The 14,480-nt window shown below is 36.8% G+C and overlaps 1 protein-coding gene across 2 annotated transcripts in view; it reads right to left on the bottom strand.

Moving 5' to 3' along the window:
• Positions 1-293: 293 nt before the first annotated feature.
• The window catches only part of LOC124533324 (serine/threonine-protein kinase NLK), a 120,444-nt gene continuing 106,257 nt past the window's right edge, over positions 294-14,480 (bottom strand). The window contains exons 5-10 of one of the 2 annotated variants that reach the window (XM_047108524.1): positions 14,309-14,477; positions 11,611-11,737; positions 10,773-10,943; positions 8,602-8,821; positions 7,703-7,796; positions 294-5,576 (exon numbers count right to left, since the gene is read on the bottom strand). In XM_047108524.1, coding sequence (XP_046964480.1) covers positions 5,522-5,576; positions 7,703-7,796; positions 8,602-8,821; positions 10,773-10,943; positions 11,611-11,737; positions 14,309-14,477 — 836 coding nt within the window. In that variant the 3' untranslated portion in view covers positions 294-5,521. Of the gene's footprint in view, positions 5,577-6,249; positions 6,778-7,702; positions 7,797-8,601; positions 8,822-10,772; positions 10,944-11,610; positions 11,738-14,308; positions 14,478-14,480 lie in introns of those variants that run through there. The other variant, XM_047108523.1, reaches the window with a different exon arrangement.

Raw genomic sequence — 14,480 nt, 5'->3', positions numbered from 1 at the left:
ATTTGCTACCCTAGAAGAATTTTATTTTGCACAAACTTCGGGCACACTTTCGGCTTACGTTATCTCTAAATCTATGATTAGACAATAATAGACTAGATATATTCCATCACAATGCCAATTGTTAAACGTGTAATTATACACTTATTAGAGATAAGGTTGCGTCTTCAACGGTACAGAGACAAAATGTGACTCTTCAATTAATGCAAATTAGACGCTTAGTTCATATGTTCAGTATAATATAAATACATAGGATACATATAAATAGGATAGGATAATAAATAAAACATCAGAAGTATATTTATGCAATAGTTTTATTGTTACAGTGTCGAGCCCGGATGTTACAGCTCTACGCCGGGGCCCGCTACACTACCGACTACACAGATAACTACAAACTGTCTTCCATTCTATAACATTCAGCTCAGTTCATTGCTCGAACACAACACAAAATCTTTACATATTTATACATATTAAGACTATTCCATAATTGTATAAAAACAAGCGTACATATTGATTAGGAACTTAGCTGTCACTTTGACATTTGTATCTATGGTCGTATTAATTATCTGTATTTTGCACTTGTCAATATCAATCGAGAAGTTTCCAAGGAATGTGTACGCTTCTTAAAATAAAACCTCTTTGGGATTATCTTAAACGAACATCAAGACGGATAGCAATAAACTGAGTTAAACATATATCAGAACAACGGTAAGTCTAAACATTTACACTTCATCTATTCTATGTTAACTTACGTTAATTCTAATAATTAAAAGTTAACCGTTTTACATACGATCGGTATACATTACAAAATTATAAACTGCTGTGAGACAGGTTGCATATTATCCGTGTTGCCGTGGACACGACGCTACAAAATCATTACATTAGTTTTGGCAGTTTGCAACAATGGTAAAATGCAACTAACTTCGTACACGACAGAAACACGTATCAAATATATTTACAAGGTCCAGTTTCTGTTATTTTACCTTTTTTTTATTTTCAATAATTCAAATAAACCCCAATACCTAACGAGTCCATCGCGACACAAATAAACTAAAACTATTATACACGTAAATGTCGATAAGTATCGTTATCGCAAAGCAAACATTCCTAATACACGTAGTATTATTAAGTGAACATGTTTTGGGCATTATATTAATCGATACAGCCATTCGATATTATTCTAAATTACGTTTACCTTAATCACGACTATCAGTGCACAGAATACCTACTATTTACATTACTGGTAAGTTAAACTAAAAACGAATCGTGTGTCTTACGATCGAGCGATTGTTTTGTATTTTTTTTTTAATTATTTTCATTATAAGTAAATAGACGAATAATTGATTAAAGAACACAAATAAGGGCAGAGGCTTAATTAATACGAAATTAAAAATCTTATCTCGTTTCCTAATATTTACAGGATAAAAGAGCGTAAGAGACGCGCCTCTCGGACGCGTCGGTGCATCAGCGTTGACGTAATAAAGGAACAGAAACGTGACGCCTTAAGAACTAAAAAACCGTGCGCTCAAACGATCGTGTTAGAACTTAAAATATACGAGATCTCTGAAAGTCTGGAAACGAAAAACGCATATTACATAAAACGTGAGGCGTGTTATCGTAATGTAGAAGACACGTGACCAAGAAAAGCCGATCGACGCTAAATATTTACATTGGACAATCGGATATTTAACAACTAACATTTTAATATTTACTCGCACTTGATGCAATCACTTATTCTGTACGTATCGTGTATGGGTTCTGACGTCATCGACTTTCGTTTTGTAAACAGTCAAATGTAAGAGCGATCGGAAAGCGTATAATAATAAAGATACAATTGTCTATACAAGTCACACTGACTGCGGGAGGTGTGATTGAGTCAAATAACTACACCTAACGGATCACAGTGACAGTTTTCTGAGTTAAGGCAAGGTGGGTCCGTAGCGGTCTGAACGCGCGCCATATAAGTACAAGCACTATGAGTGAACTGAAAAATACTAGAAGCAAATTAAAGTCGTGATCAAATCGAGAGAAAATACTATAGAGATCAGTAGACGGAAAACTACACCAGGGTTCAATGAGGGTGGAGTTTCTCGAGTTCTCAGTTTTCAATTCACTTTTCGAACTCGAAACGACCAAAATATTTTATAATGTATTAGAGAGTGTTCGCAAATTAATTTCATATCAGTTCCATTAAGAGATTGCTAAAATGTTCCGTATTCAAATTGCCACCAAATAAGAGGTTGCTGAAAAAAGTTTTCATATAAATTGATATATTTTCAATAGTGTGTTTAGTAAATAATACAACTGTTTAAATTGATCAAGTCATAGTGCGTGTACTTTATCAGTGAACGCAGACACGCTTCCTTTTGTACCATCAATCGTATTTGATCGTACCGTAACATGAGATACGTCGGATTTAATTAAACCGATCCTTATGTATAATAAGATAAGATTCATTATCCCTTGCTACGGTACACCAAACTCGCCAACCTAATCGTGCGGGATATTACAAGGGCTCAATCGATACAAGAGCCTAACTAACACTACTCATTTATTTACATATTTTTTATTTTTATTTTTTTTAATTATATTTTATATAGCTTTGAACTAGTTTTAAGGCTACGTCTCTTGACATGCACACAGTTTCCCCTATGCTATATTATGTTAGCAGCGTGATGCAGAACGTATACTAAATTAAACACAAATGGAAACATCGATATCGATAAATGAAATTATCGTATATCGACACTCGTGTCACGCACACTAACACACAGTTACATGTAATACGTCTAATACACTATAAATGCTTGAATTCAATATGTATCAGTTAAAGTTACATCACTATACAATAATATACACTACGGCGCAGATAGTACATATTTCTTCCTTACTATTTCCTTGTGTTTCGGGTATTTTTTAATAAATTCTAAACTAACCTAACTACGTAAAAATGTTCAGTCAATGTTACATACAATGGTGTATAGAGTAAGCTTATTATAAAAGTAAAGCTCCGTACAGACTGCGGTCTGTCGAGATTCCAGAATTGGCACGAGACTGCGATCTATATTAAGTACGAAGCCGGAATCTGTACGAGGCTTCAGATAGACAAAAACACAAAAAAAAAACATATTAAATTGATCGATAAAATTAATGCAATACCGCTATATTATATTGCAACGTTTTATTGCTTGCAATGTCCATACAGTCAGGCACACACACGCGTATACTACATAGAATCGCAAATAGAGCATCGATCACACCTGAGCGGGCATGCGACTGTGTTCCATTTTACTCCATTTATATCTGAGGTCGCTTTTACTTCGCGAATTTCGACCGAAACGTTACTGTTTACATATAATTACAGTCAGTGTTTGCTTGGTCGTTCAGATGTGACAAATCCTCGTATGTATATCTATACCTACCTACATATAAAGCAATCGGTTACACTGAACATCACATCAAGTTTCTTTAACAAATCTTTCGCATTTCATTCACCTTTAATCTGCGATTCTTTCGTTGTATCAAACCTAACTTGCGTTATAGTACAATGTTTCCCTTAACCTGTGTAAACACTTATATTATCTATCTCTTTCACGCACAGTGTCTTACATAAGAACAGACAAAGATGGAACGCCTGCTAATATATACATTGTAATATAACGTGAGCTAGTATTCCATTTTCTTTGCCATAATTATCGTCCCAAGCCCTTACAACTTAAGGCTATATTCACAAACTAACCGTAACCTAAACCTAACCTAAGAATCGAAACAGTACACATTAAATTTGGTAGCTATTTTTATACGTTTCAAGTTATTCAAATCGCCTTTTCTCACAATTATTACATATTTTATTCATTTAAGTTAATGCCAATTGATAATCATCATTTTTCGAAATTTTTGGTAAAAGATTTGCTATAACATTAAGTCCTGTATACATTAGTTAAGACTTAGTAAATTAGACATATGCACATAGCTTTATTTGATACGAGGAGTTATCTAATGATGATTGTGTATCAATTATTACAAATTATATGAACATTATCCATCCTGTTTTTATGGTGACCACGTGCTTTCAAAGATCTTAGATCTTTCATCAGACACAAATGAGTTTTCCTAGTATTTGGCGTCTCTGTAAATATTAGCCATATTATAAAGCTAGAAGTTTGTATGGTTTGACAGGATATTTTCAAAAATTTGGTTTTCAATTCTTTCAAAGTTTGTAGATAGGGATGAAGCTACGATCCCAAAATGAAAAGCAGTAACCACAAATTTCAACTAATAACCAAAGTATGGTAACAGATATATCAAAATTTAAACGCAAAGTCCAGCCATTCACGTCAGACCGAGAAAATACATTCCTGACGTCTTTCAGTAGTCGGACCTTGCAACATATATTGTTGTATTATTTACATTAATTTAAACGTCAAATCGGAAGAACAAAATGTATTTTAAGTTGGCATTGTTATAAAAATAGATATTTTTAAATTTGAAATTGTCAAACGTCAAAAATACACAGATCTATCGTGGACGCATTATTATAGCGGATATTTTAAAACTACCCACATATTTCAATTTTGGTAATCTGCTTTACTATTTCAACTTTGACGAGAGCAATGTAGAAGTTAAGTTAAAATTATATCATATCTCACTAATGAATATAGGTCTTAAATGCATTATATTTGTTGATTTAATTTAATGAAACGTAAGATCGTCTTTCAATTAATATTACAAGACTAACTTGCCCATCGAAAATCGCATAGAACGCACATTAATCATGATAATACGATTATGACTTATCACTTGGTTTCATATTTTTGAATCGAGTCGAGTTACATAAGTGAGATCTCTGTTAAAATTCGATTATCGATTCAAATTGAAAAAGACTTACTTTTTTTATTTTCCTCGTGACTAAAAAGTCTTGAGGATTAATATTCACTTCCGCATTCGTTACAGCAATCGTTGACACGTGAATCGATTATCAAAATATCGATATCTATTCGTCAAAAAAATCGATTAATCAAGATATTAAGCAAGTCTTAATATTCGTCCTGTGACGCACTTAATGCGAATAATGTAATTCACATGGAATACACCGTGTGTAATGTAATGCTATGGTCACACCAAGCGAATAATGACTATAATATGTCACTCGCACATCAAGATTTCCTCCTGTCAAATATCTTAGATGAGCCTCAATCAGTATTTTTTTAAATTAAAGACGATTATGCCTGTACACAAATGGCCTGATACACGTACGTATATGAAATGCATTAACAGAAAGCGTTGTTACAATGTACAATTAATACACTTTCTAATAAGATGTCTCTACCTCCATTTTAATGAGTACAATCATCATACGGCGACATCTGCACTGGTACATTGAAATCAGAAGCGATCCTCAAAGAAATCGGGCTACATAACATAGGGCATGGTATATTGAGCGTAATGCGCTAAGACGTAAGGTCGGCTATCGCGTGTCGTTATATACGGCGCGCCGCTTGTCGAAGCCGCGCTTGGACTCGCGTCATTCCCACTGGTGCGGCGACGGCGGCAGCTCGGATGGGTGCGCCACGGTGGAGCTGCAACGAGCGCGCGGTTACACGGGTCTGCGGGCGGCGCGCCCCGCCCCGGCCTCCGTGCTGGACTCCGTATATGCCAAATCGATTCTCATCATGCAGACCCCAATTTTGAGCATTCAAGTTATTAAGTATATACGTTCGAATCCAACACGGAGCTTATATTTGACCATGCATGAATCGAAAATTATCAGAGTTTAAAATTTTCGTCTATGATAATAAAAGACTTAACAGCAAAACTGCATCACAAATCAAACTACATTTTTAACTACTTTATGAAGTGTAAACACAATATCACCACAACCGAGTGCCTGGCACTGTTCTCACTGACTACGCATGCACTAAATACCAGGACAGAGGATTTAAACTGAAACTGTTTGCGAATTTGAAACGTAAACGAGTAACGATAGGGTGCAAAGTTGAGAAGCAATAAGTAGTTTTGTAGAATAGGTACAATTTCTTCGAAAACAGTTTCAATTGTAAACAATTTGCAGATATTTTCTCCCATATCTGACATTGGCATTCAACCCTTAGTACTTGGAACTGTTTTGTTGCGCGATTTGAACTATTTATTTCCTATTTCTTGTACCCACATTACTATCATCCATTATATATTTAATGATTTATTGTTCTGATAAAGTTCTGCATTTTATTTTACGATTATGATGTTTTTTAATTTGTTGATATTGATTGTTTAGTTTGAAATGTTTTTTTTTTAAAGATGATGGGTTATATGTATGATATAATGATGAAAGAATGTGGGCATCTGAATAATCGATATCGATAATGCATAATCGCAAACGATCGTATCGCAAAATCGTATTCCTCATGCATTGCAACCGAACCGGTGCGGAGCGGAGACTATCCAACGATCAACCCTTTTGAAATTACGAACGACATCCGTTCGCGAAGGCAACACTCGTTACAATTTAAGAACTACGTATCGATTGCAATACACCCCAAATTTTTGAATTTCGAAGAGTTTTTTTTTTTTTTAATTGGGTCGATAAACTATTCGAGAACATAAAAGTGCCTTGTCGAACGGCGTTCGCGTACACATATAGATGGACAACACAAGGGCGTGCGGGCGCTTACTGGGGGGGCGCGCTAGGCTGCGCACAGAAATATCACGGGCGATAACAGCAGAATTTTTGCCGCAGTCTTGAAAGGGGAACAAACTTTTGCTTTCGAACTCGCTCTACGGCTGCCGCGAACACAGAAAAAAAAGCAAAACGTTATTACGTCTAATCTCTCGTCTAGTACAAACGCGAACCACCATTTCAAGAGGGTTGATGTCGCTTGAACTGCGGTGGTCAGAACTATCGCTCGGAAGCGGATCAAAGAAAACAGATGAAAAAAAAATTAAAACCCATGCACAAAACGGGCTTGCAAAGTCGGCCCGAAGGCGCGTCGTGTTAAAATACAAAAGGTAAACAAGGTACTTTTACCTACACTGCAAAACAACTACGGAAGGCGGTTACGGAATGAGGGAAGGGGGGGGGGGGCATCTCGACATAGGCTTACTTTTGCGACCACCATGTGTAATATTTTTCGGTACTAAGTAGGGATTACGATGCGGTATAATACGCACATTACGAGAACACAAGGCACTAGTGTGCCACACGTAGTTGTGATGATCATTTGCTTTAGTCTGTTTTATTATCGTTAACAAGACGTGCAGACAACTCTTATTAAAATTTAACAACAAAACCAAATTACATACACAATACTTACAACCTGGAATCAAATGTTATTCAATAATCAACAACTAAAAAAGTATACAAAATTATTGGATTATACAAAAGAATTCGCTTCGACTGTATAAGACCTTAAGTAACAGCTGGGTTGTCCACACGTCAGAATTTAAGTAGCGTGGCCGAATATGGGTGCGGGGTGGTCGCTATATAGCTCAGCGTATGATGCCTCCCGACTGTGGCCGAAGGTCAACATTTTTTCATCTCATCGAACAATATCATTAATACTAATTCTCATCCACATTTGATAGATAAGTTGGAAGGTTAGCGCGGTGAAACGTTGTCAGTCGGCCACAGTCGGGGCGGCAGTAGGTTATATCGCAAAGAAATCACCTAGTGTCGGTTGGTTGCGGTGGGTTGCGGGCGGCGCCTTACCTTGCGAAGCTCTTGAACGCCGCAGACTGCGGGTTGATGCAGAGCGGAACCCGCGAGGTTTGAAGCTGTTCAGCTATGAACTTGTGGATCTCTTCTGCGGATTTAATTAGTAATTCAATTAGTATTTTTAGTCAAATTCTACTAGACTTCTTTATTTAATTAAAAAAAAAAAAACATTTTACACTTAACAGTAACTGTAAGCACTTTTAAATATTAGAAAAAAATAAATGTAACTGTAATAGTCGCCCGCAGTTTCGTTCGCGTTTTAGGGTGTTGGTTCTCATGTGTTAGGCAAAAAAGTAGTCTATGTCATTTCTTGGTGAAATTTGCTTCATACCAAATTTCAACCAAAATTCGGTTCAGCAGTTTGGTCGTGAAAGAGCGACAAATAGACTTACTTTCACATTTATAATATTAATATAGATGGGCACGACGAATCCGAATTGGCAGACATGTATAGTAGGACTCAAATTAGATGTAGCATCGGAAAATGCAATGGAATGAAAATAAAACCGATTACTGCCGATTTACACGACCAATAGAAATAGCTCCCTATCGCGCCATTCGACGCTATTCGTCGCTATAGATTCACGCGTCAGTGAAAGCAAGTGTATGTAAATCGACGCGTCAAATTGACGAATATATTAGGTCATATCATATTACAAGTTATTACGTTTGTGCAAAGACTATATTCGCATGAGAAATAAACATTGATAATTTGGGATAGCGTACTCAATTCGGATGTGATCGGTTTTACGAATTTTGCCGATGCTACATCTAAGTTGTGTCGTACTATATTTGCCTGCATTGACAAAATGACGGTACTTGATTGGATTTCAATCGCTACAACGCCGTATTCCATACTCAAGAGTACAGTGGTCAGTGCTGCTGTAAGTTACCTTTGACCTGGTGCACGGAGGTGAGCTTCCGCTCCCAGCCGTCGTGGAAGGCGTGCGGCGCGACGGGCTCGAGGTCGGGCGAGTAGTGGCGCGCGGCGGGCGGCGCGCTGTAGCAGCACTTGCACATGCACGAGTGGTAGCGCAGCCGCCCCTCCTCCAGGTACGGGTGCGCAAGCGCGTCAACCACCGATATGCGCTTGGCCGGGTCAAACACAAGCATCTGGAAATCAACGTTCACCTCCTTACTAATCGATATTAAGCCAAACTTTTTATACAAACCGTAGAAGAGTAGATTAGGGGTTGTCCATTAATCACGTTAGGCTTGAAAGGGGGGGGGAGGGGTTTGATAAAAATCACGAAAATAACACAAGGGGGAGGGGGGGTGTAGTAAGATATCTCGTGTATTTATTTTTTCGTCTAATGCGCGATTTTTAAACAAATATGGTCCTTAATTTTAGAATAAAATAAGATTCGTTGTAGGTACTAAAAATACACGTGATGTTGAGAAGGGGGAGGGGGGGTAGTCTTAAACCTCACTAAGTATCACCAATGGGGGAGTGGGGGTTAAAAAATGCTAAAAAAAGATCACGTGATTAATGGACAACCCCTTAGCAGTTCAGAGAAAAGGGGGGGTGTTATCATAAGATGGTATAGCGTGATTAATTTCATATTCAGTGTTTAGTCTAGTTTTTCTTTGAAACTTAAAAAACTTGAAAAAAGAAATGTTGAGCATTCGTTTGAATTTTAAGAATCAATCAGATAGTGCCTTCCTTTCTTATCTGACGTCTTACAATAATTATTATAATAAAGTATTGTTTTTATTCTTTCTTGCTTGTATCGTTTCATTTTTCATTTTGGAGCCAGATGCAGTTTTTTTGTTATTATTGTTACATAAGTTCTTATTCTTCTGAATTGAATAAACGAATTTGAATTTACAATATTATTCATACATATCAACCAACCAAGTTGATAAATGAGTTGTGATAAATAAATCGGGATATCTTACGAAATCACATAAAAATCCTAATTAAAAAAAAATAAACGATTTAATAATCTGCATTGAATCTAAACTAATTTAATATTTCTATACTATAGGTTCGAGAAGAAAAATTATTTTTATACAATTCTTTACTAAAAAAAAAAACGTTAAAGTTTGAAATTGACAGTAAGACAACGCAAAACGTGTCCGATTTCAACACGTGCGCTTGTCGCGTACACTGAGTCGCGTGTTTTGATACAGACATGAACAATGGAACAGTACGAGTGTCTGTCGTATCACGTTTTAGAATTTATATTTACATTATATTTCGAGAAATTTCTATCATGTGCGATAATAGCACATGCACTGGATATTAATTTTAAAAATAGAAATTCGTTTATCGTTAATAGTCGTGACTAGACCGGTACATAATTATTTTTATATTACTATATTCTGCAAGAAATAATAAATTTGGTAGCCTTTATAATTTTTCAAATAAAATCATCCCCCTCAATATCAAAAATGACGTAGCAATTAGTGGTTACAAAATGGTAGTTACTTTGTCTGTTGTGATGAATAATGTAGAGTGCGTTTCGAAAGTTAAATAAGTATTTGCATGTAGGCTACTCGCTCTTGGTTTGAATTAAACTTATAATCGACCAAATAAATTTTATCTTTTCTAAAGGCAAAAACTTAAAACACATAACTAAAGTGTGGTGGCACCTTTTTACGCACGGCAAATCTTCATAGATACCCGACTCCTGGGGGGGTGGGTGTCACTAAAAACCATGCAATGGTCGCCATCAGCAAGGAAACGGAGATTTTTTTTTATGGTATAGGTTGGCGGACTCGCATATGGGCCACCTGATGGTAAGTGGTCACCAACGCCCATAGACATTAACGCTGTAAGAATTATTAACTATTCCTTACATCGTCAATGTGCCACCAACCTTGGGAACTAAGATGTTATGTCCCTTGTGCCTGTAGTCACACACCCTTCAGACCGGAACACAACAATACCGAGTACTGTTGTTTGGCGGTAATAACTGATGAGTGGGTGGTACCTACCCAGACGGGCTTGCACAAAGCCCTACCACCAAGTAATCGGGGATGCTGCGGGATCGCTTTCGCAGCACGTCCGCTGCCTCTCCTGACGTGTGGTGTCACCTTAATAGCGTGTAGGTAAGCTCACCTGTGCCAACAAGTGCACGGCCTCGTGCGTGGCCTGCACGGAGAGCGTGTAGAGCGCGGCGAGCGCGGGCGGGCGCGGCGCGCGGCGCAGCATGTGCGCACGCGCACCCGCGCACGCGTAACGCATGTCCTCCAGCGACGGCGTGCCTAACAGCTCCGTTATCAGCTCCAGCTGGAATTGTATAATACTCCTATTAGACGTGATGACGTAGATTTCCAATAAATAAAATATGAATAAATATGATACAACATCACATACATTACTCTGATCCCAATGTAAGTAGCTTAAGCACTTGTGTAATGGAAATCAGCAGTAACGACGGTATCACAAACACCAAGACCCAAGACAACGTAGAAAACTAATGGTAATCTACATCGACTCGACCGGGCCCCGAAACCCGGGACGAACCCGGGACGAACCCGGGACCTCAGAGTGGCGTACCCATGAAAACCGGTGTACACACCACGCGACAATGGAGGTCGTCATAATAGAGAAATAATGTGTAGAGAATAGGATTGCCAGTTAATATAAACACATTTTACCCCCCTTTTTATTATTTATTGGGATATATATATTTATTAGATATCATATTAGTAAATGCAGTTACAACATAATATACTAAGAGAACATTAATATAATACTCCTGATATCCCTAATCCAAAAATTAAATTTGGATAAATATATAGTCATGCACATTTGTTATGAACACATTTGGGGCTTCTAATCATCAAATACTGGACGACAAATCCAATGAGCAGGTACTTATTCTTATTTACCAAACATCTTATATCACATACTTACTATTTATATAACAATAGCTAAATTAATCCATAGATACCTGCTGCACGGGGCTCTGAGCTTGAAACAGTATGCGCCGACCGAGCAACTCGCCGAATATGCAGCCCACAGACCACACGTCCACCGCGGCCGTGTAGTGGTTCGCGCCCATCAAGATTTCCGGCGCCCTATAATCACGGAATTAACATATTATGCATACGTAAAATATACGTAGATATCAACAACAGCCTGTAAATTCCCACTGCTGGGCTAAAGGCCTCCTCTCCCTTTGAGGAGAAGGTTTGGAACATATTCCACCACGCTGTTCCAATGCGGGTTGGTGGAAGACACATGTGGCAGAATTTCTATGAAATTTGTCACATGCAGGTTTCCTCACGATGTTTTCCTTCACCGATGAGCACGAGATGAATTATAAAGACAAATTAAGCACATGAATCAGCGGTGCTTGCCTGGGTTTGAACCCGCAATCATCGGTTAAGATGCACGCGTTCTAACCACCGGGCCATCTCGACTTAACGTACATATCATAAAATTAAATTATAAAAAATCATGAAAACATTCTTACTAACATATTTAATTGTGAGTATTGGTATTGAAAAAAAAGTTTCTCACAACTAATTACAAGAACAAAACATATTAATAAGTAATTATTTATTAACAATAACAATTTATATATAATTGGAAAACATAGCTATTAAATAAATTAGGTAGATACTTCAAGTATAAATCAATATAATAAATTGTTTCTTGGATTTGTATTGTTCATTAAAAAGTTTTAATGTCAAATAGAATTAAAGTATAATGTCATGATAATGGCCGTAAGTCATGGCCGGTGCAATCGAACACACATTGTCTAAGGTTGCGAAAAAAACAACAGACGATTTAATCCTATTCCAAACTCGTTCACGTCAAATTTTTATCCAACCAGATTTTTACTCCGCGAATTTCAAATCGCGCGTGCGTACACATACACACACACATATGTATGTGTATATATATACATACATACATATGTTTACTAGTATAAAACGAGAAAATTTCGCATTGCGGACTAGTCCTAAACACGAAAACAAAAACGAAATAACAACAAAACTCGATCGTGATAAATCGCAATACGATTCGAGTCGAACATCCAAGACGCCGTTATGCAAAGATAGAAATCACGACTCACAATATATTATGCACTAACCGCGTAAAGTAAGATGAGCTAGCCGTGGCCGACTTTCAAAACCGCGGTCAGCGGAGCAAAGGTCATTCATTCATTCGACGATCACTTCACGTTTACTTTAGAAAGATAAAACGCCAAATAAAACGTCAGCAGCAAGATTGTATTTCAAAACGTTGAATTTTTAGAATCGATTGAAGCATTTAAAGATAATCGTTTAAAAACTCAAAATTGAAGTTCGTTTTTTAAATATTTATTTATTTAATGGTCGATATATGATTAAATCGTTCATCATCATTTACATGCCCGTATGTATGCTTTGGGGTTGACGTGGGGTTGTAAAGCGGAAAGTCCGTTTTAAACTAGAGTAAAGAAGGTGCATAGACCCGGGTCGTTTTAAGTAAGTCTAAAGCCGCGCCCAGATGGTTTCATATAAATATTTTTTGGAGAGGGAAGAACGCCAGATCAATGAACTCGGACGCGTTGTGTTTAAGACAAGCTGCAAAGCAGTGCCAAAATATTAGCACACTCTTACGAATTTATTAAATTACACGATCTTGATAACTCAAAGCGGTATTAATAGTGTTACAAACATACATGTCTTAAAAGACAATATTTCTGATAAAGAACAAGTACCAGAGACAAGAAGGTTTTATATTTATAGTATAGCAAAGAGTATTTGAGAACTATTTAAGACAGGTCACTGGCTGTCAGCGTCGCTTCTAGGGAATGCATTTACTGTTGGATTCGATTCCAATCGTCGTACGTATTCTACCACTAAATGTTGATGGCAGTGATGGATGCACATAACTGCAACTGCACCGGTTAAGATGATGTCAGTTTATATTTATTCAAGTAACCAATGACCATTCTTCAAATGAAATACAATGGTTTTCGTTACGATTTATGTAAGACGACCGGACCAATTGTTGTACTAATAAATCATTATGACCAATTATTTTTATCGATAATTGATTTAAAATTAAAATTTATTTTAATTAAATATTAAACAATAATGACGATCTCGATTAATTTTATTCGGTTAGGTTTTAATGCTCAGGTAATTAAATTTATAAAGATAAATAAAAATACCCTATTATTTATCAAACTAAATTTCTACCAATCATTGGGTATATCCCAAAAATTTTTCCAATCTAGAACCTTGTATTGGGTATATTCTTATATATTGCTTGATCTTTTTTACATTTAATGAATTGAACTCTATCACCTACACAATAGAGGTCATTACAAATATAGCTCGAGTATCTATCAACTCTTCTATACACGGAATTGATTTACATAATTTACCTTATCTAAATGAGTTCAAAGAAAATGAAATAAAATTTATCATACGGAATTACTAATATATTTAATTAATCATTAAAAAAAATCTCCTGCAATAAATGTATAGGTGTAAATCATTAACATTACCTATAAAAATATATCTTTTAAGTTTTGATAAATTCGACAAAGTTATAAGTTGAAAATTTGCCAAAAATACGACGGAACACACAGCCATGCGAATGCAACTATATCATATTTACGACTGCTACGTTACGGCTCCTTTACCAACCTATAGTACTGCGTGACGACTTCCTGGGTCATGTTCTTCGTTGCGTCTGGCTCCTCCACTCTGGCGAGACCGAAGTCACATATCTTGAGCACACAGTTGCTGTTTACGAGCAGATTGCCAGGCTTTATGTCTCGGTGAAGGATTCGAGCTGAATGAAGATATTTTAACCCTG

The sequence above is a fragment of the Vanessa cardui genome, chromosome 11 (genome assembly GCF_905220365.1).
Source record: "Vanessa cardui chromosome 11, ilVanCard2.1, whole genome shotgun sequence".
Taxonomy (NCBI): Eukaryota; Metazoa; Arthropoda; class Insecta; order Lepidoptera; family Nymphalidae; genus Vanessa; species Vanessa cardui.
Note: the sequence above shows the minus strand (reverse complement) of the source record. Positions and strands in the feature narration are given on the sequence as shown.